General features: G+C 34.4%; 2 protein-coding genes across 5 annotated transcripts in view; both read left to right on the top strand.

Moving 5' to 3' along the window:
- LOC116171081 overlaps positions 1-21,048 on the top strand; it is a 194,677-nt gene that overhangs the window by 47,156 nt on the left and 126,473 nt on the right. The window lies entirely within an intron of this gene.
- Positions 1-21,048, top strand: part of LOC116171075 (leucine-rich repeats and immunoglobulin-like domains protein 1) — a 129,488-nt gene that overhangs the window by 28,817 nt on the left and 79,623 nt on the right. For 3 of the 4 annotated variants that reach the window (XM_031487740.1, XM_031487741.1, XM_031487742.1), the window contains exon 1: positions 13,604-13,864. The exons of the other annotated variant lie outside the window; for it this stretch is intronic. In XM_031487740.1, the coding sequence (XP_031343600.1) occupies positions 13,814-13,864 (51 nt within the window). In that variant the 5' untranslated portion in view covers positions 13,604-13,813. Of the gene's footprint in view, positions 1-13,603; positions 13,865-21,048 lie in introns of those variants that run through there. 4 annotated transcript variants of the gene reach the window in all.

The following is a 21,048-nucleotide window of genomic DNA, read 5'->3' as shown; positions in this document are numbered from 1 at the left end:
TTTGCTTCATTGTCCAACACACTTTTATTTAAAAAATTAAATTAAATTTTTTTTTGTTTCTTTTCTCACTAAGCTCGATCTTTTTCCGCTTACGAAAAATCACACACTCTCCCGCATCATTCCTTTTTCCATTATCAACTCATAATTCCCCATAACCGATCCAATCGCAACTCCGGCATACCTCCTAATCACTCTATCCCGACCACCTATGTCCCCTTTGTTACTAGTATCTTCACCTAAATTTTATGCACAAACTTTCTAAACTAAATTACACATTTTTCTTGCTACTTTTTATTTCAACATTTATTTTTGCTACATTTTACTTTTGTTTTCTTTTGAACATGACAGGACCAACCCAAACTCTCGATCGCACAAAAAAAATATGACAACTGAAAAAAACACTCCCACCCTACGTACTTACGAGTTGTCCCAAAAGCAAAAAAAATTTGAACCACGGCAATATAGTAAGTATAGTATAGTATATCGTTTGTAAAAAGACCAAGAGCATTATCTAAATGCCCAAGACAGGAATGGTCTTTAAAAAAAAGTGATGGTAAGTAATACTCAGGATTCTTCGATTTTCCGTTCTATCGGATAATTTATTTATAATTTTTTATGTACAAACTTGCAAATGCCGTCGAAATGCTCGGAAACAGATTTTTCACAGGTGCCAAGGATGTAATCGAAAACGATTTTGATACGTTGAAGAAATAAGGTATATTAATCGTTCGAAGTCCATCTGGTGATCGGGTTAAGTCGGCTGTGATTTTTGGGGTTAAATTTGCCTTCGCCAACAACAATCCAAAAAGATTTACTACCGCATTTGATGACGTTAATACCACAATGACCAATATTTTGGGAATTAAACGACAAAATCTAAAAAAGTATAAGCTAAGGGGTGACAGTTTCGAAATTATTTTTAATGGTGAACATTATGGATTTTTTTTACATTCGGTCTAAATCTATGATAAAACCAAATGCGTCTCGACGAATTCTCTGTTTGAATTTTTGTTGCACGAAAATGTAATTATAAATGTATCTGGTTTATGATTGTGATTTGTTAATTGCAAGAAGTTTTCAGAATGGAAAATTGTTTCTGACATAAATTCTAATCACACCAATTTTACGCTAGGTACGTTTAGTGAAACTAAAAGATGTGGCAACAAGCATTTAAAAGATTGGTATGAATATGTTGCAGATAATATCAACATTATTGGACATTGTGTAAATAAAAAATATGTCCGCACTGTTGCATCCCCTAATGATTTCATTCACAATTCTGTATAACCATGCAGTACTGTACTATGAAAAAAAAATCGTAAATTAATCATCACACATATCAAATAGTTACAAACGCCCAATGATTACAAAAGCTGAAATCTGACAAGAGCCCTAAAAAGATAAAACAAAATTGTAACCGACCGAGCGCGGCCATTGTAAAGAGTTTTCAACATTGCCACCTGCATTAGCACCTACCCCTTCTATTTATGGCATCTTATTACTTTACAACTGCAGTAAATAATGTGGTCGACAGATATTTCAAAAACTTGTTATTCTGAATTCTGCAGTACAAATCCCTGTACCCTTACCCTATACAAAACGGTTTAAGATTTATGATAGATCTCGCAAACAGTTTCATGGGAATTGGAATTTCTTATCCTCTCTATAAGTTTGTGGGTGGCTTTTTCAGAGACGTACAACGTTGTTTTACATTTATTTCTTATCTCGGTATAATGGTGAAAAACGGCGTCTCCATATTATTGTGCATTGACACAATTCGAAAATTATATCGAGCCCTTAACGCTTAGTTGCATGTCCGTGAAGTGTAAATTGCTCCAATTACGTCAATGGATGACGCGGATCCAAAAATTAACTTCACATTTCCCCTGATTTTAGTGAAACGTTTAAGCTCAATTTTCAATTAAAGGGTGTTAGTAAGTTTCATAACAGAAACAGAAATTAAGAAAGCCAAAATATGAAAACTGACAACTCTTAAGGTTCAAAAAAATATAATTCCATTTTTACTTGCTTATATTTGTCATTTTGACAAAGGTGGTTGTTTTAAATTTTTTTTAAACAATTAATAAGGAGAAACAGATCGGTTTTACGAAAACTTCACCGTTCTTTCGAAAATTTCGTTTGAACTAACGATTCCATGAATTGTCAGGGGAAATGTGAAGCATACACGGATCATTTTACTTTTGAAGTAATATTAAACCAATGAAAAACTAACTTAAAACTAACACATTATAATATATTGGCTGCAAATGTATCAAATTTTCCTATTTGAAGGTGATGGCCACTCTAAGTGTAAAAGCATTCAATTTAGAAAGCATATCGGATGAAGACATTTGGCTGTAATAATTTTTAACTAATGATTGTATAACGAGCACCACTATAACTTACATACTTCCGCCTCCTGTCAAGTTAATAACCTTAATTGTATAAAAAAGTTAGGGTATTTATTTATTAAAACGTTTCTCGATCGGGCATCGCATATCTCCAATGAAGCTTTCATTGAGAGCTAACCGCCTTCCATCAATTTTTGATAAATTGATAGCCTTTAACAAAAGGATATAACGAATGATTTGTTCTTTTCCAGACTCATTGTTGTAAATGTACTGGTGTAACGAAGTATAAAAAAAATCTTATTGAAAATCAAACCGAGCACATTCACCTTTTAAAAACGAAAATCATCTGATTAAACCTGGAAGGCTTCGTCATCAAAAATTTATCCGCTTATAACTAACTAGACTGCGTGTGGTCTTCAAAATAAAATCGAAATTTACGTTTAAGCCCAACCGGAAAAGATTCCATAATCCCAAGTTGTTTTACGTTTTCCACTTTTATAAATTTACATTTATTTCCGCATTATGTTACACGATTTTGCGAACATAAATCTATAACCATCAAGCTTAAGTGATTTCGTCGGAAAACATGAAAGAGAAAATGCAGTTGAGGTATACGGTCACGATCCGTACCAATTATATTCTCGTTTCTAATCTCATAGTTAGCGGCGGTGTAGTTTTGCCCTTTTTAAGATCCCTTTGCTTTTGCTCTTTATATTTTTGCTAGACTTAATAGCTTTATAATCACTAGCTTTTAGTTACTGTGAATTCCAATGCGTGGAAAGGTGCTTTATTTACTAAAGACCGGACGAGTCGGTTCCCTAAAATCTTAACATTATGAATGATGTATTGAATATTCGTCTCCCTGCTGTACGTTTGTAACTCCTGTCAACGGAGCATATGTCACCACATGGCGCATGTCATTTTTATTAATTATAGTCTACTTTTTAAGAAAAAATTGTAAAAAACCTTCTTGCATATGTATTTCTACATCTTGTAACGTACGATGTGTCGAGAAATTTATTTTCGGCTTTGCTCATTCACAAAATCAGTAGTATCCAAATTATATCTCTTCATGTGGAGGTTATGAAACTATAAACGCTTACCAGACAAATGGGTGCCGAAACATGAACCTGTACCCAGATGGTTTATTCACAGAGATAGTTGGGAAACGGCCATTCTGTCGTATACATACATAAGGATTGGCAAAATTCACCCCCAAAGTACCCATCGTTGAAATATTGCCCTCATATTGACAGTGTCCCAACGAAAATGTGTACCTCTCTAAAACTCGGCAGAATAGATGTTTTGACAAAAATTCAAAAATTAGTCAACTTTTACATGGGCAGAAGTTAATTTTTATGCAAAAACCCACAAAATATTCGCCCTTGATGCATATATTTTTATAATATTGGGCTCTCTCGTCAATGAGACTAGAACGTTAGGTACTTGTTGTATCCGTTACAGTGTCTGCTCGAGACTTCCCTCAATTTCTCCCATGATTTCCCAAATTCTCCTCCTTTCTTAAACGCTTCAAAATTCTCCCGAATCCATCTTAAAGAATTCATCTTAAAGAAGCTCCCCTCAAATTCTTCTCTAGTTTTATGCAAATTACTTTAGCCACATTAATCTCAAGCCCCTCAATTCCTCCTCAAGCTACCATAAAATTCTAAGTTCATATCAAGTTCCGTCAAGTTATTATCAAGTCCTTCTGTGAAAATAGCAGAAAATCACAGCCTCTAAAAACTCCGAACATATCCGAATGACAAAGTTGGGCTGTCATCGCTTTGCCATATGATTCACGGGGTGTAATAAACCCTTAAAGCATTGTCAAAGCAAGTCTTGAAGTATGAATCAGAGTGTTAGAATTAGGTTTTCCTGCAGTTTTCCTAATTCGCAAGGTAAATACCGGAGTAGTATAGAACAACTTAAGACCTTCTGCAGGGGCACCTCTAAAAAGCAGTATGCGGGTCACTCTGTAATTGGGCACAAGCCTGTTGAGGGCCCAGAACAAGAGAGGGATAATAAATAAATAAAATAAAAAGTTTCCCTCAAATGTCTATCGAATTGTTTCCTAGTTAAAGTCAATTTCTTCTTATGCTGCCTTCAAGTTCGTCTCAAATTTCCTAATGTTCTTTTTAAGCATCTGTTTAATTCCTTTGAAGTTCTATTGTAAACTTGCAAACAAAGGTGGAGGCTGGAGGACTTAGACGGCAAAAAATCATGGTCGCTAAATTTATCGCGTTTGATGAACATACAAATCTCTTTCTCTGTTGGCTTGTCAACCTTTTCTAGGGTATTACCATAAATTAGCTGTATTTTTTGCTTTCCAGGTTTCAGAATATAAAATGTATTTAGAAAATTCACAATTCAGGATCTTTAAAATCTTCTTAGATTCATCTTCTCTCAATCTTCTTCAAATATTGTTAGAATCCTCTTAAAATCTCCCTGTAAAACCTTTCCTTTGTATTTTTGAGCATCTTCTTAGAATAATAATAATAATAATAATAATATGGATTTATTAAATAGAATATAAAACAAAAAAAACAAAAAGGATTCTAAAAGATTCTCCTTAAAACCTTCTGTACCTTTTGAATCTGCAGAACCATAGGAATCCTTAGAATCCCCATAGTTGTAATGTAATCGTATAAGAACTTCTGGTACCTTATTTGGAACCATTAAAATAATCAGAATCTTTTTAGAGTCATCCAAGAATCTTATTTATTAAATTATTATCCCTCTCTTTTTCTGGGCCCTCAACAGGCTTGCGCCCAATCATCCGGAGACTTTGTTTGCAAAAATTGGAAAGAATATCTCGAAATACATAGAAAAATCCGTTAATTTTGTAAACTTTAGGTACGTATTCTCAAAGGAAACCCTTTGTGCCTTTAGACTTTTCGAAAAGAATATGCGTGAACATATTCTTTTGATGCTGGAATATTTAATATTGATTCTTCATTTGCTTAGAATCCTTAGAAGTTAGAACCCTTGCAATTTTCTCAGAATCCTATTCAAATCTTGAATTTTTAAAGAATTTCCTCAGAATCCCCTGATAATCCTCTTAGAAGCGGTATAGAACCTTTGCATCTTTCAACATCTTCAATATATCCAGAAGCTGGGCAACCAGTATACTCCTTAAAATCGTCATAGCTCAATAATTTGCCCATATCTCAAAGCAATTGTGTGCGTTGTGCAAAATTCGTTTTTCGTAGTGTCTCATGAAATTTTTCGCAATATCTACGGGCAACAATGGATTAAAGTTTACCTCTGGCCCACCCACGTCAAGTTCACCCCTAATTCCCTTCAAGTTTCTATCCAATTCCGTTAATTCCTTTAACATTTAAACAATATTACAATTATGGCGAACTTTAAATACGCCATTAACAAAAATTGAAGTTTTACTTTTCAAAATTTTGAGCAATATAAGAGGGTGAAGAAACAAATTTTTTTTAAGGAAAATCGGGCTCGAAGGACCAAATGTTGCGGAGTGGAGTAAAATAATTGAGAGAAAAAAACTACCTGTTGGTTGCTGGATCATAAACACACAAGATGACATTAAGACCGGCCGGTATAGAATTATTTTTAAAAGTGGGCACGTGTAGTAGAAATGTATTCCTCTATTTCGCTCATCTTCCCAAACTAATATATACTTAGGAAGTAGGAAGATTTTGCGAGATATAAAATAAAATGAAGTTCAAAATTCGAGTCAAAATTAATAAAAACTAAACAGTATGTGCACCAAATTTGGTTCCAATACCTCCTTTACTAACGTGTGGGTGGTAAAAAACTAAAACAAAAAATTCTTAAATTATGAACCTTAGAAATATCTTCCTAAGGACTTTACTAGCGATAAAGTTTGCGCAGGAATTATCGTAGGAATATATTTTTTTAATTTTTTTGAAACCTTAGGCAAAGCCTTCTTCAAAATATTAAATCTTATTTCTCCAGGAATCTTTCTAGATAATCGAAATTCTAACATTTTCGATATCTTCCTTAAAACTTGCTAAACTTTTTAGGGGTATTAGAAACCTTGTTATAAAGTTACCTATTGAAAACGTGTGTAGGAATTGTATTCGAATTTTTCTAAAAATGTTACTGGAAAAACTTCTTCAACATCATTTCAGATTTCATTCTGGAAAATCTTTCGTTGGGAACATTTTTTGAAAATATCATTAGAAATGTTGCCAGAAATAATCTTTTTGGAACATTTCTGAAGAACTCGCTCTGAAATAATAGAAATTTCTATTGAAGTTCCCTAAGAACAATAAGTAATTTTCTCTGCTTTTAGTTTAGTCTTCTTGAACTTTAGTAGTTTTAAATATTGCTTGTTAAGCAATTTCTAAGAAATAAGTACTATACAGTACATTTACGCCTGCACGCAACAGGGGTGTGTTGAGACAATCTGTCAATAGAGTAATTATCTTGTCATCATAAATTAAGCATTAATGCCAGGATGTCACTCATGTACCTCCAATTCAGTGGATTGCATTGTGCCTGCCTGCCCTATCGCAAACTTTGAAATAAACGTAAATTCGCTAGTATACGTGTAAAAAGAATCCAAAGGCATACATTCAGCTTCCGAACGGTATTGTCAGAAAAGGAATCCTTATTTATTTAGAAACGGATGACTTCGTTTTGGTGATCAGGTTAATTCCACGTTTCCATTTTATTTGTCAGCGTATCGAATTTCTCGATCTGGTTCCGCACCGTATTATCTATCATTTACCGACTATTTCCATTTAGGTTTTGCACTTTATGCTAAAATACGCCTTATCAAAGTTCGAAAATTTGTTCAAAATAGTTTGAAGTACTATCTTGAATAGGTAGCAAAAGTTGAGAGATTATTTGCAATATACCCGCTATATACATCGTCAATACGGAATTCCCGTGGGCACAAAGTGTATCTGATACCGGGGGCTAGATTAGGTTTCTCTATACTGCAGTAATGTATTTTCAATGGAACGCGCTTGCAGTAGGTAGCTCCTACGTATGTAGTATAATGCTGTGTTAGTTTACGCTCACCCCTTTGCCGGGATTACGTTGAAGCTTACACACACTTCCATGTTACAAGAATATCAGGTGCAATTTCTATTTACTCCCTTCCTAACGCTAACACAAACACACATTTAAACGCTTTGCTAAAGGTACAATTACACCCCATTGCAATTTTGAACTTAAATAGGTCGACTAAATTAAAATTTATCAGCCATTTTTCCCATTCTGCTTTGCTGCCTACATGCATGACTCTACTTAAAATGGAACATTACAGTATATTTTAATCAACTTCTACCCTTATCAGATTGTGGGGCACGTATATGTTAATATTTTTGTTAAAAAAATTCTCTATCTTTTTCCCTCATTTATTTGTGAATTGATTACAATCAACATATCTTTTTCTACCGGAACATTTTCGGTAAATTCCTCACGTATTATTATGCCATTATAATTCCATGCCGCTTTTAAATCAGATATAATATTCGGTTTAAGGCCAGGTTTTAAACCGTAATAATTCACATTCAAACATGGATTGGATAAAATTTTATCTATGTCCCTTGGAGGCAAGGGAGTAAGTTATTTCCATACAATTATGTCATTGACGTCATTTTTTCACACGGACCAAAATGTGGTACAAGGAAAGTAATATCCTATTTACCTACCGAAGTCTCGTGTAAATATTACAAAAACGTGAAAGCCTTCTTTATGTGTAAGGTCAAATTTCATACATTTACCTGACAATTTTTATTAGTCGTCGTATTTCATTTCGCTACCAGTTTTCTCAATGGTTCCTAACTTAGTACAGTCCTAACCGCTAATAGGACATTCACCAAGAACATCGCGTGATCACGCTGCACCCCTCAGAACGTATTTCATTTTCGCCCCACTCGAATTTATTGCAACGGGTGCAGTTTTTCGACAATTGGCAAAAGAAATGCAAAGAAAATTAATGAGGACTGTCAATAATTTATAGAAATATGCTAATACTATTCAAATTAGCCGTTAACGTAAAATACCTGCATTTGTTGACATTTACCATATATTTATGTATACCACTACCTGATTTCGCAGACAGAATCTCATGAATTTTAGGTTTTATTTCGTCACGAATCTCATTTACATTTTCGTTTCTGAAGAGTCATTCGTATTTATCTCCTTTGCCATTTAACTTAACGTCGAGTCTTTTGTAAATCATCAAATCCGTCTTCTTGACGAACACGTGCAAAGATCTTTCTAAAATTGTGAAAGGTTTCTTTCTGCAATTGGGAATAATCATTTATTGTTATCAGCGCACGAGTTAAATGGTACCTTTCTACGGTACATAAGTACATTACCATTTCATCGATCTGCAAAAAGTCCTGCTTCGTCGTGGACCGCATTCCTAGAGAACAAATTGAAGCACGTCTGGTTATGGCGAACAATCCGAAAGTGAAACTAAGATGCTGGCGACCCCCCATGGGATACACCTTATCGTAGTGGTGGGGTTCAGTAGTCCCTATTTTAATGGTGAATCTAAGCACCCAGGTGTGTATCTGCTAGACTCCTAGGTTTTAACCCGGGAAAGTTTGATGGATGAGCTACCCAATTCTATTAAATTTGGTTGAACCAGGGGTTGAACGGAGGCTGCACCATTCGTATGCTTTATGCAGGAGATTATTAACGAAAATATACTCGACGTACGTTACTTATCAAATGTGATAAAAGGACTTTTATCAACATGAGCAAGCACTTAACTCTTGAAGCGTACGAGATAGACATTTGGTCAACTTCTGATTCCAGGCTTTCTGGTAAAAGGTCGATTGCCACTTGTGAATGCAGAGGCAGAGTTTTGAAAAATCGGACTCGACTATGACTCGTTAAAGATGACAAAGGAAACTTCATCGATACGAGTACTCAGGGTGGTGGGAGCCCCAGGGTTTGGCTACCCTTGCCCATTACATTGATGTCGGACTCTGAGGGTGTAGTATGGCTTGAAGAGAATAAATTCTGCCTAATATTCTCAATAGCGAAAAAATTGAGGAGGCAATATTTTTGCCTTTACACACTTGATAGCCAAACGGCTGAGAAAATGCTACAAGCAACTAAAAAAACTAAGATATGGTGGGGATTATTCCATGAGAGGAGAATTTCCATGAATTTTTAGGAGCTATTACTACTAGACGCTATTATTACGCTCCCCGTTTTCCCATTCCAAGTTTTGAACAAGGGAAATGCGAGAGGCGAGGAAAATTAGGAAACCATTCCTTAATTTTTATAACAAACTGGACCTTGATGAATAGAGAATTGAAATGCTTTTTAAACGGTGGTCACCTTTAATTGATCTGTAAATTTCCAAATAGATCTGTAAATTAACCCACTCTCTACGAAAGAAAAAATTCCAGCCGAGAAGCGACTGCGCACCACAAAGTCAAAAACAAAAATTCCTGCAAAAACTAACTGAAACCCATGGTACATGATCGGAAATAATTCGCGTAAAAGTGAATTTCCTCTATATATCATTAAATATTAATCCCAGCTTATAGAATCTTTTATGTAGAGAATTTTAGAGAGATTACTTTTTCGCTATAGGCCAGCGTTTACGAGATATTCATAAAAAACTAAAAAAGACCCTTGTACCCCTTCACCCCTTAGCTTTTTCCCATCCATCAGTGCTTTTAGTATGTTGTTTAAGACACTTTCACCTACAACTATACCAAAATTCACTTTTTACACGTATTATTTTCTCTATTTGGGAGTTTTTGGTCTTCGTTGAGTGGGCTAAATTCTTAGAGTAATTTGTTGCTACGTACAATGGCAGACGGTCAACATAACCACTCAAACAGCTGTCCAGCTGGCTCAATTAAGTACAGGTACTAACAAAATTAAAAGAAATAATTATGATTTTTCTAAGGCACGTCCGTCGTCCAGCCTCCACCACAACAAAAATTTCGATATTGACGTACATATTATTAATCTGAGAAATTTAGTAGCCTTAACCCCCCCAAAAGGCTGAAGAGTTAATTAAGACATTTTTACTTAACAAATGATATAATTCTCAGTACGAAATAGAGACATTTAACTTGAAAACTCTTATCTGGGTCCTAATTTGGGCTTGACTTTACACACAACTTACCAATTACAGATGAAAGAAGTTTATTCGACGTAGGTCCAGCCGAGAAGCGACTGCGAAACACAAAGTCAAAAATAAAAATTCCCGCAAAACTGAAACCCATGGTACATGATCGTCCAGTGACAAATCTGTCTAGTGACAATAAAATACTAGAATAAGGTATACTCGAGCATAAAACGAGGGAAATAGAAGTGGAAATACAAAAATCAATATTACTCGACTTCCAGGCCAAGCGAAGGCAGTTCTAAGACAGCCAGGTACAAATAATTTACAATTAAAATAGACTCATAAACATGATCTCTAAACTAACAAAGAATAAAGCAATTTCGAAGAGTTAATTCTATGGACCTCAATCAAGACCATTTTGAACCTCCTCGCGAGGTTTACACGGCTAGCCAACATTTTTGAACAGAGGGGCCAGGCCGGAGAAAAGTCATTCACGAAACTCATTAAATCGCATCCTACCGAATCTGCAGGAATAATTCTCATTCCCCATACCCAGTGGCCTGAGGTTTATGTCTCTTATTTAAATTTCAAAATCAATTGTGCTATTTTTCAACAAAGGCATCATCAATAAATTAATAATTAATTATGGCAATACCAGAATAAATTCAATAAATTCATTACGCCCCCAGATAAATCAAACAAAACCACTTTATCGCACAAGCGGATAACAAATTCGTGCTTGAATTTTTGAAGTCACCTTCCTGCGTATGGTAAAAATATAAAATACGTGCGGGAAGTTTCATAGTAAACTACATACACTACATCTAAAATATAACACCTGAAAGTTACCCACGCCTGTGGAAAAGTTTTGCGTAAAACGCGGTACCCTAAAGTATCCTATACACTCTGTAGATAATAATACCTTTAACTTTCATCAAACAAATAATAAAACTAACCCGGACGTCCAAACAGGGTAATATTAATTAAGCTAAAGGAATTATCATCCTCCACTCACAGTTTCTATAAACGCAATTGAAGCGAATCCTCAATGAAACTTCTACTGTTCATGAGAAAACAACGTATGCGCTCTATAGCAAATAAAAACTACCCTAAAGTACATCCTATGTTAATTAGCAATTACAAAGGAAAAAATAAAGTCACAGTGATCTGAAATTTGGAGGAACATACCTTTCTTAATGACAAAAAAGAAGACAATTTTCGGGCCCGCAAAGTCTTATCGATTTTCGAAACAACCACCCCTTTTTGAGAGGCATTGCTAAATGACTCCTGTCATCATTGACAGATTGGCATTAATCAAAAGTTCTACATGAAAATTGAAATTTTATATTAAAATACGATTTCAGGTGTAATTTAATACAAAACTCGTCAGTAAATTGACATTACTTGACTCGGATATTAAAGTACTCGGCCCCAAAGGGCCCCTATACTTCAATATTTCCTCGCCAGTAATATATCATTTTCCTGACTTATGTAAATAACCTCGGAAATAACTATTTTATTATACCTGAATGACAATCTCCATTTTGAACACTCAAATACGTGAGAAATTAAGCCTTTAAAACACACGTCCTTTAAAGTTGCTAAGTAATGATACTTCAAGTATGACTTTTGAAACTGCCATCTGGGGCTGAACATATAAAATCTTGTCGCTTTTAGTAAAACCTCTAGTGACATTTCCATGGCAATCATGGAATTACGAAAAATCGGCCCACTTAATTAGACATGTAATCTAGTATAACGTCAATATGATTTCATGGTATCTCCCTTATTTTTCAATTATTATTGCAGTATAACTGTATAAGAAAAAATACTATATGAAACACGTGTATAATGGGTCTTTAAAGTACTTGCAACTCGTTGCGCGTTAATTAAAGACTTGATTATACACTTTTCGCATAATATACTATTTTTTCATCGTATAGAGCTGTGCGGGGTAGCAACATTTTCGCAAAGATTCATATGAATATATTCGTGCCAACCCTGATTATCAAGCGCGTTTTACCATTATAATATCGAATAAATGAATCAAACCATATTATCCTTTGCCTGTAGAATGCTATAAATAAATTCATGTTGCCAGTGTAAAACCTAAACACTTATTATGAAAGATTCAAGAACCTGTGTTCAGAGTGAACAAAAATTTGCTGAATACACAACCTAACTATAGCGATAGCGTTTGTTGACGATATGACAGATGTGCCATAATGAAAAATCTGGTGCTGTTTTATCGTGGAGGTGCCAAATAATGATGTATTGCAGATACCCACTTTACTTTAAAGTTAAGTACAGTAAGAAATTATCCGCAATACTGCCACTAAGCTCATTTCCTTGGAATTTAACAAAAAGTTGTTAGTTGACAGTAGAAAAATTCAGAAATTGTGGTTACAATTTTATTACGGTTGAAATTACCACATTATTTGATCAATGTCAGTAGTGGATTACAACGGGCGATCAAAAAAGGATTGAGGTCGAGTCGCCTTTGGATGTGAAATATGATTTCCCATGCAAAGAAAAATTCAAAAGGTGACTCGCAGCATCTCTTTTATGTGCTGCAAGGGCGCCCACCTACATACGATCATTAAAGTTTAGCCTACCGGCTTCGAAATCATCTATCATAATCGAATTCGAATGTAAAAAAAAATTCAATGGCATTGAATGCTGTCACATTTCCGTTCCGAATTTCACAATCCAAAGTTCCCGAACTACGCCATTCAACTTTTTTCCAGTAAAAAATAGGCTCAATTTGCTTAATATCATAAATCAATTCAATCTAAAACATCTACTCGACAAATCAAAATTAGTAGCGTCATCCCTTAAATTCTATCAGACATTACATGTTATGATTAATTTCGGTTCACTCTCTGGCATAAATCCAAAACGCTTATTAAAACATCTCTACATTAGAATCTCGTTTGTGGAAGCTCGGCATAAAAAAAATTGGTCAAAATTAACAACGTCGATGTTCTACATCCACAAATTAAAGGAGCGATTTTTTCCCTCCTTCCCAAATTCCTTATTGTTAAGCGGTGCCCAACAGAACAACTGGCACATTTATCCTTCATCCTTCAGGATATTCTTCCCTTTTATTACTTCGCGGCCCCTCGGTCGGAATTGTTCGGTGGGGGTTTGAAAACTGGGGTCTAGAGAGCGTTTGGATCAAGTCGTGCTACTGCTACTACGCTTTTATTCAGTTTCAGACGTTTCAGTAGACAGTCGTTATCGAGCGTTTGTTTAGTGCATGTAGCCCGCTGTAGAGACGTCGCTCGCATGCGTGTATTTTTAAATAAACATTGCCCCCTTCGTTATGTTTTAGTTTGGAGTTCTTTTATTTGTACGCCGCAAATTTGGATTAAGTGCCCTTATTTAATAATTTAGTGCTTATTTATGTGGAAAAATGATGGAAAAATTGCCTAGGATTTTTTCGAAAGAGGCTCCAAGTCAAAAAGTGAGTGAATGAAGGTTGTTTTATTTTTAAACGATTACGTTATGCAAACGAGATGAATTTATTTATTTTCCATTTACACGTTGTTGTTAAGCAAACGTAACTGAGGTTTCCTTACGCTTTTACTTTTGTAATATTTATTCATAAAGTTTCAAGGATTCCAACCTTTGAAACGGTGAGGTTACATAGATCTTTTCTCCTGGTGGTTGTAATCAATATTTAATGCGATTTTACATCACGTCCCACTACGGCCTTATCATTTATTTTCGTTTTTCTTACACATTCCTTCGTCGCACCCCTCTCGCGAGCCTGGGCTTTATTTATTACGCGGTTAAACATAATCCCCAAGAATTTTGGCATATAAATTTTTTATCGAATAAGCCATAAACGCACTTGCGAAAGTGTATCCCTTAACTACCCTGCACATGAATTAATTTCATTTTCTAGTTTAAATGAATTAAATTCAATTCCTAGCGTTTTCAGTGTTGGGGAAACAATTTTTCTGAATTTAATTTAATAATACAGGTTTGTATAAACGGTTTCGAAGGTATTCCATATTAAAAATTTTTGGATTAGTGAATTGATTGGAATTATGTTTGTCGCTTTACCGTAAATAAGAATTATTTGCCTACCACCATAACATAGGTACCTATTTTAATCGGCCTGTCTCTTTTAATGACCAGTCGAGTCATGCTATTATTTTTATCTTGAATGTCGGAGTCGGAAAGAAAATCACCAATAGAAATTTGTGAACATTATCAAAGCCACTGTAACAGTATGATATATTGTTTGATAACATTTTGCAGAAGTTCGTCTCTTTAAGAAGATTTTAAATTCGTTAATTATAACGCATTTTCACGCTTTGTTTGACATTTCCATTGTCTAAGCGTAGAATTGAAATTGAAGCAAGTACATACTTGTTTCATTTTCACACCTAAAGTTGTTTCCCCAACATCCATGAACATATTCTAATGATGTAATGAAATCTAAAATCCCACAATTATAATAACTCTGAAACAGTGATGATTAACAATCAGCAATTGTTAATATAAATGAGAAATTACCTTCCTCGTTACCTTCCAAACTATTGGCAATGAAGTAGGTAATTTGGTGCCTTGTGTTTTTTTTGTTTGTGCTCAAGCAAAAATGTTGATAATCTGCTAAACTAAATGGTTGCAATTATTTTCAATAAAATGCACACAAATCGTAACTTGTTCGACAACCAACACCCTGATACGGTCCTAATGGCTACAAAGCAAGTCCCTAAAGCTGTTGTATTTCCACTTTGATGCTCGCATTTTTTCATGTACCTAGGTGGCTATCTCGGTTGCTATAGACTCTGTGAAACAGCTTTTCCGAAAGGTTTAACATTGCGACCCAGGTCTTCATGTTATAGAAAAAAGTGCTAAGGATTAGTCGAGGGATTAGTATTGACATGCCCTTTGAATCGTGAAGAATTCGCCCTAATTACTTAAAAATTTAAAATATTTTACCCTGCTGCCCAAGTCATCCGATGACAGAATAAAGGACTAAGAATTATTACTTATTAGCATTGAATAAAAACACTATTTTATTCTTGATTTTATTCAATAATCGAGTCAATAATGCTATTAGGTAGTCTCCTTTCCAATGAGTCTGGTAGAATTGCCATGGGTTACTTTGAAAATGCGTATTTTTTTTTACTCTGCAGCCCAATTATACAATGATTTATTCTCGGATTAATTATTATCAGCCGCTGTAGAACTTTCCTCGATTACCATATACAGGGTGGTGACTTGCGTAACGCACCATAGGGATTTCAATTTAAAATTCATTACATGCGATTATCGGCTCCCCAAATTATTGTAGAGCAAAAATGTAATAAGGTTTTTTGTAGAAAAAATTTTTTTACGCCAATCAACTGTATTAGTTTTCAATTATCTTTCATATAAAGACGGAAAATTGGAAAAATAACCCGCATCTTTTTCAATAATCTGCGATGCCATGGAATTTTCTAAAACAAACAGATATCCAGTTATCAATTAGCAGCAGTTCGAAATGGCTTTTATTTGTTACTCAGTTGTAAACGTTGATTAACAAGACAAAATGCAAACGGGTAAACGTCATGTTTAAACGCTACTGACTTGTAAAACTGACAGCAGACCTGTAAAAATTTTGCAAGTTAGTAATCTAGTAATTTCATTGGCCAGAATTAATGCGAAGTCTCTGTCACATGGATAATATGATATTTTAGACATTTCTTCAAGAGTAATTTAAGAACTAATTATTTACGTTTACTATTGTTTACAAATGAGTAACAAATAAAATATTGTACATTATACGCCAGGTAATAGTTTTTACTGGCTCTAGGAGATGAAGTATTTTTTTGCATCATATAAATTGAGGGGAGAATATAGAGTATTATTGGCCCTCGTGTTAACCTCTCTTTTGAAGAATCTTGTAGAACTTCCTTTAAAAATTAAAAAATGTTCACCTAAAAAATTCTATAGGATTATTATGGACCTGTCTGAAAATTAAAAATTGTATTTAACTAAATATTATTATTGGCCTCTCTTCTCGCCTCTCTTTTAGCGAATGCTGTAAAATTCGCATTCAAAATGTAACCTCGTATTTAACCCTACAGCCCGAATTTTAGTTTTACAAAAAAAATCTTAAAGATTTATTCACCGATTTTCTAATGAATCTTGTAGACCTCGCTTTCATTACCTTAAAAATTGAAAATTCTTGATCCAGCCCAACAGTATCCCAAAAGGATTATATTATTGGCGAAATTGTCTTGTTGGCCTCTATTCTAATTTATGCGATAGAATTGACATGTATTGTTAGAAATTTAACCCTGCACTCCAAGGTTTCATTTTACAAAAAGAACGCCCTAAGTATTGTTTATTGCTCGGTTTATTGACTTCTCTTATGAATCCTGTACATCGTCCTGTACCCCTGCGAGTCTCCTGTAGAACTCGCCATGATTACATTAACATTTTAAGATTTTTACCCCTACAGAGCAAATCTTCATTTTACAGAAAAAAGGACTAATAATGGTTCTTTCCCGTAACGAATCCTGTAAAATTCTTAATTCTAATTACTTTAAAAATTTTAAAATTTTATCCACGCGGACCAAGTTACCATTAGAAAGAAAATAGTCCTAAGGGTCAATATTGGCCTCCTTTGATTGCTTTAAACATTAAACATTTTTAACCTTACACGGCTTACACCCCAAATCTTAATTTTATAGAAAACATGTTTAAGGAACTGGCCTCGATTGTGTTAAAAATTTCCTCGAAAATTTCAAATTTGAAACCTCACGGCCCAAGTCTTCCTTTTACAGAAAAAGCCTCTCTTGTGATGAAGCCTCGGACGATGCATAAATTATATCGACCTTATTTTAAAGTAGATTCTTGAGTAGTGTAATTTAATATAATTGGAGCCCAAACACCTCTCAATAGAATTTTCCTGCCCCTATACTTATTTTTGCATATTAAATGCTACAAGTTCACATGAAATATGCAAAATCTATTGTCGGCTGGTTATGACGCGGGTTATTGCAAACTTTACACGTTATTCGATAAGGACCTAAAACAAATTATGTTAAAGTGGGAGAGATCTTTTTTTAAATTTATTTATTTTTGTTTGTTATCCCTCTCTTGTTCTGAGCCCAATTGAAATCTTAACCGCTGGCGCGATTTTGTTCTCTGAAAAAAAAAATCGAAAAACGGTCATATATTTTGAGGAAAAAATGGCTATAACAGCGAAATCATTCAAGTTAAGGATATTTGGTATGTTACACATGAAAAAATAAGTACTTTCCAATTCGTCAATAAAATGGGTGGACCATTTTTAAAAATCGCCTCTTTGTAACGCCGCTGTAACACAGCACGCTTATTAGTGACTAAACAATATTTTAGTAATATGGCGACAGCAATTGTGTAGAATTTTTCTCCTGCACTTTTTTGGACATCTATTATGGTAAAGGAATTATGATCCAAGGGGTCTTAGATACTACACCCTGTGTAGCTAAAATCATAAAATTCCTTGAAATGACAAAATCGGTTGAAAGCACTGGTGAACATCTTTTTTGAACGGAATCCTCGTTTACTTTTTACTCGAGTTATGACCGTTATGAATACAGCCATCTTCGTATGTTGCTGTTAAAAACCTTCGAGCAACTACACTAAAATGAGCTGGTGCACCATCATGCATAAACCACATTGTCTCCCAGTCAATGGTACACCCTCTTCTCGACCCTTTTTTACGTCTACCGTTCTTACAGTCCTTGGCCTTCCTGGTCCAATTAGCTTCAATGTTCCAGTCGAGGGTCCAGGGTCCAGTCTCACGAAGACGATGAATACTGAATAATTTCCTTTAAACTTTAAACCGTCGCCTAGCTTGGAATGAATTGCCACCAGCAAGATCATAAATGAAAAAAAATTGATTTTAATGTGTTGCACCCTCGGTTGCGCCTAAATTGAAGTTCAAAATTCAAGGCAAATTTTAGTAATGAGTGAGTTACCTTTCATCGTTGTGTGGATGGAAAAGGGAATGATCATGGAATTGCGATTCGGTTTGGGTTTTCTAAACTGCATATTTAAATTTCAATTTCAATTTTTATTATCTTTGTTTGTAATTGAACTTTAGCATCAACACATCCTCGTTGACAACATCCATTAATTGTAAAATGACTGATCTCGCTATCCCGCAATGGAAGTATGGAAAATGTAAGCTTATCAATTACCCATTCAAGATATACGGTGCTACAGAATAATTGGTGCATCAAAAATTAATTCCAATTTAATTGGAGATGGTACCATAATTCAAAATATTGATCTAATTCAATTTAAATCTCTATATTTGATTCGAGTGTAACATTCATTCTATTGTTTCTCTTCTAATTGGTACTTGAATGCCCACCAAATTAGCACTATTAAAAATGCTAGAAGCTTTCCTAGTGCTGCATGAGTTAAGTTAACTCGGTGCTTAGAGTTTGATAATTATAACCCGTTGGACAATTAAAGTGATAACATTCGAGCGTAGCGTACACACTTGAAAGAGAAAATATAATTAATACACACCCTCGTACACACCTATACGTATATTGTAGCGATCGATAATTTTTTGTCCGTTTGTAAAATTAGGTCGTTTATATCCAGTTCCCAGTTTAATGGCTGATTAAAAACATGAAATGTTTCATTGTACTGGCCTGGAAATTACATTTTTTTTATCTTTATGATGTACACTAAATACAACCGAATCAAAGCATATCGCTCAAATATAAAAAGATTTAGGTCAGGACATTGATTTTTTCATCAAATCAAAACGTAATGTTTTAATTAATTAACTATAAGAGCGTTATCTGTCGTTTTTTGCCAATTAAAATAAATCAACTTTTCTAAAAGCGGGGATTTAAAACCGAGCTTTTTGCCTAGACTGCATTTTCCGTAGGATGGAAAATGCATGTAAGCTGCTTTTCCCCCGACTTGTCTTTGCATAAAGGTGTTATTACTGGATTGTGTCCAATAATAGAAGGGGTTCATCGTACGATATCCTTATGTATCTATAAATAGGAGACGTACTTGTTGAGTATATAAGTTTGAAATAGGCGACACGATGAGATTAGATAATTGAGGATTTCTTATTAATGTTGTTTATTTAAGTTGACCTCAATATATTTTCGATGTGTCTATTAGATAGTCAAATGCTTTTTTATGTGAAGTATTATCGTAATGACACCATTTACCAATGAATTTTAATGGATGGGTTATGTGTACTGTTATTAGTTTCAATGTTTTATGATTACCACTAAAATTGATTACTATTAGCTTTGGTATTAACTTAATTGTATAATTGGTGCAAACAGGCTTCATTTCTGTGTAATTAGTCCAAATTCCCATATTTTTTTTATAACATTCATTACATTTTGGATTACTAATTAAGAATTAGTTTGGACAACTCTTAGAACTGATTAAAGTGATCCAATCAGACCCACTCTATAAACAAAGATTCTGTGTTTGCCTTTTTAAGGGGGAGCTCGGAGTCGAGATTCTTAATTGACAGTTCTTCAATAAACAGGAAAATACACCAAAATTTCCCCCCGATAGATTGAACCACGTGTCCAGCAATATGGTGGCATATTTTTAAGATAATTTGTTCAATTCATCATGCATTACTGTCGGTTTTCTGCTGAATTTTGGCAAGTCACCTCGTTCGTTGACATCATCTCTTGCTAGGTCGCTTCACACCAGCGAACTACGTAAATTACCTTCCTCTAAGCGTGTTGTAATTATTTTCAAAACAAAAAAAAAGCACGAAACATTAATTACTGTGAGAACTCATTCAATTACGTTCATCTGACCCCTGCAATTTACTTACACAAAAATGCCTTACGTGTACATTTCAATTATAGGCCAATTAAAAGTGGGAGAATCAGATAGGTATATACAATCGTAGAAAATATGTTGAATTGTGGGATTAATTTCCAGTTTTCCCATTTTAGAATCTTGTGGGCGTACTACAAACCAGTTGGTCTATCAAGTCACCTTGTAATGAAGAAAAATTTAATAACTTAAGTTTTGCAAAGTGACCTATATAGAAAGGGTACATTCTGATTAATTATTCATTTTTAATTTTCAACAAGTTTTGCAAACTTTTCACGAATTCTTTCTGATGTAAGCTTAATTAAAAGTATAATTAAACATTTGGTTAGTTTTATGCAAAGAAACGTTTTATTGAGTTTTTGATCTCGCGTTTAAATTACTTTTTGCTTGTATTTTCGCCGCTATTGCCTTTTAATTATGGCAACCGAGAGGTTAAATTGATATTTACGGGAAAAAAAAGAAGAGTAACGTGGGTCGTGTAAAAATTAATGGAGCGGTAGATGATTGTACAGCTTCTATTAAGAGTAAATCAGATTTTCGAGTGAGTACGTTTTAAATATCTCCTGAAGGGTTGCTTGCTTTACTTTGCCTTAAGCGTCTTAACCGGTAGGTTGAACTCAATTTGCGGCCTGAATATTACGTTCATCAAGTAGGTACGTTTTCGGATCAAAGGTTCTCCTTGCCATTGTTGTACCGGTTTAATTTTTAACACATTTTCTTTCGGACTTGTCATTCCGCATAGGAAATGAACTCGGAAATCACATAGTCTCTTGTTACGGAAACATTGATCACTTGAATTAAAATTATTGTTTAATATTC

Source organism: Photinus pyralis, unplaced genomic scaffold (genome assembly GCF_008802855.1).
Source record: "Photinus pyralis isolate 1611_PpyrPB1 unplaced genomic scaffold, Ppyr1.3 Ppyr1.4_LG5, whole genome shotgun sequence".
Lineage (NCBI taxonomy): Eukaryota > Metazoa > Arthropoda > Insecta > Coleoptera > Lampyridae > Photinus > Photinus pyralis.
The sequence above is the reverse complement of the archived record's forward strand: the minus strand, read 5'-3'. Positions and strand labels throughout refer to the sequence as shown.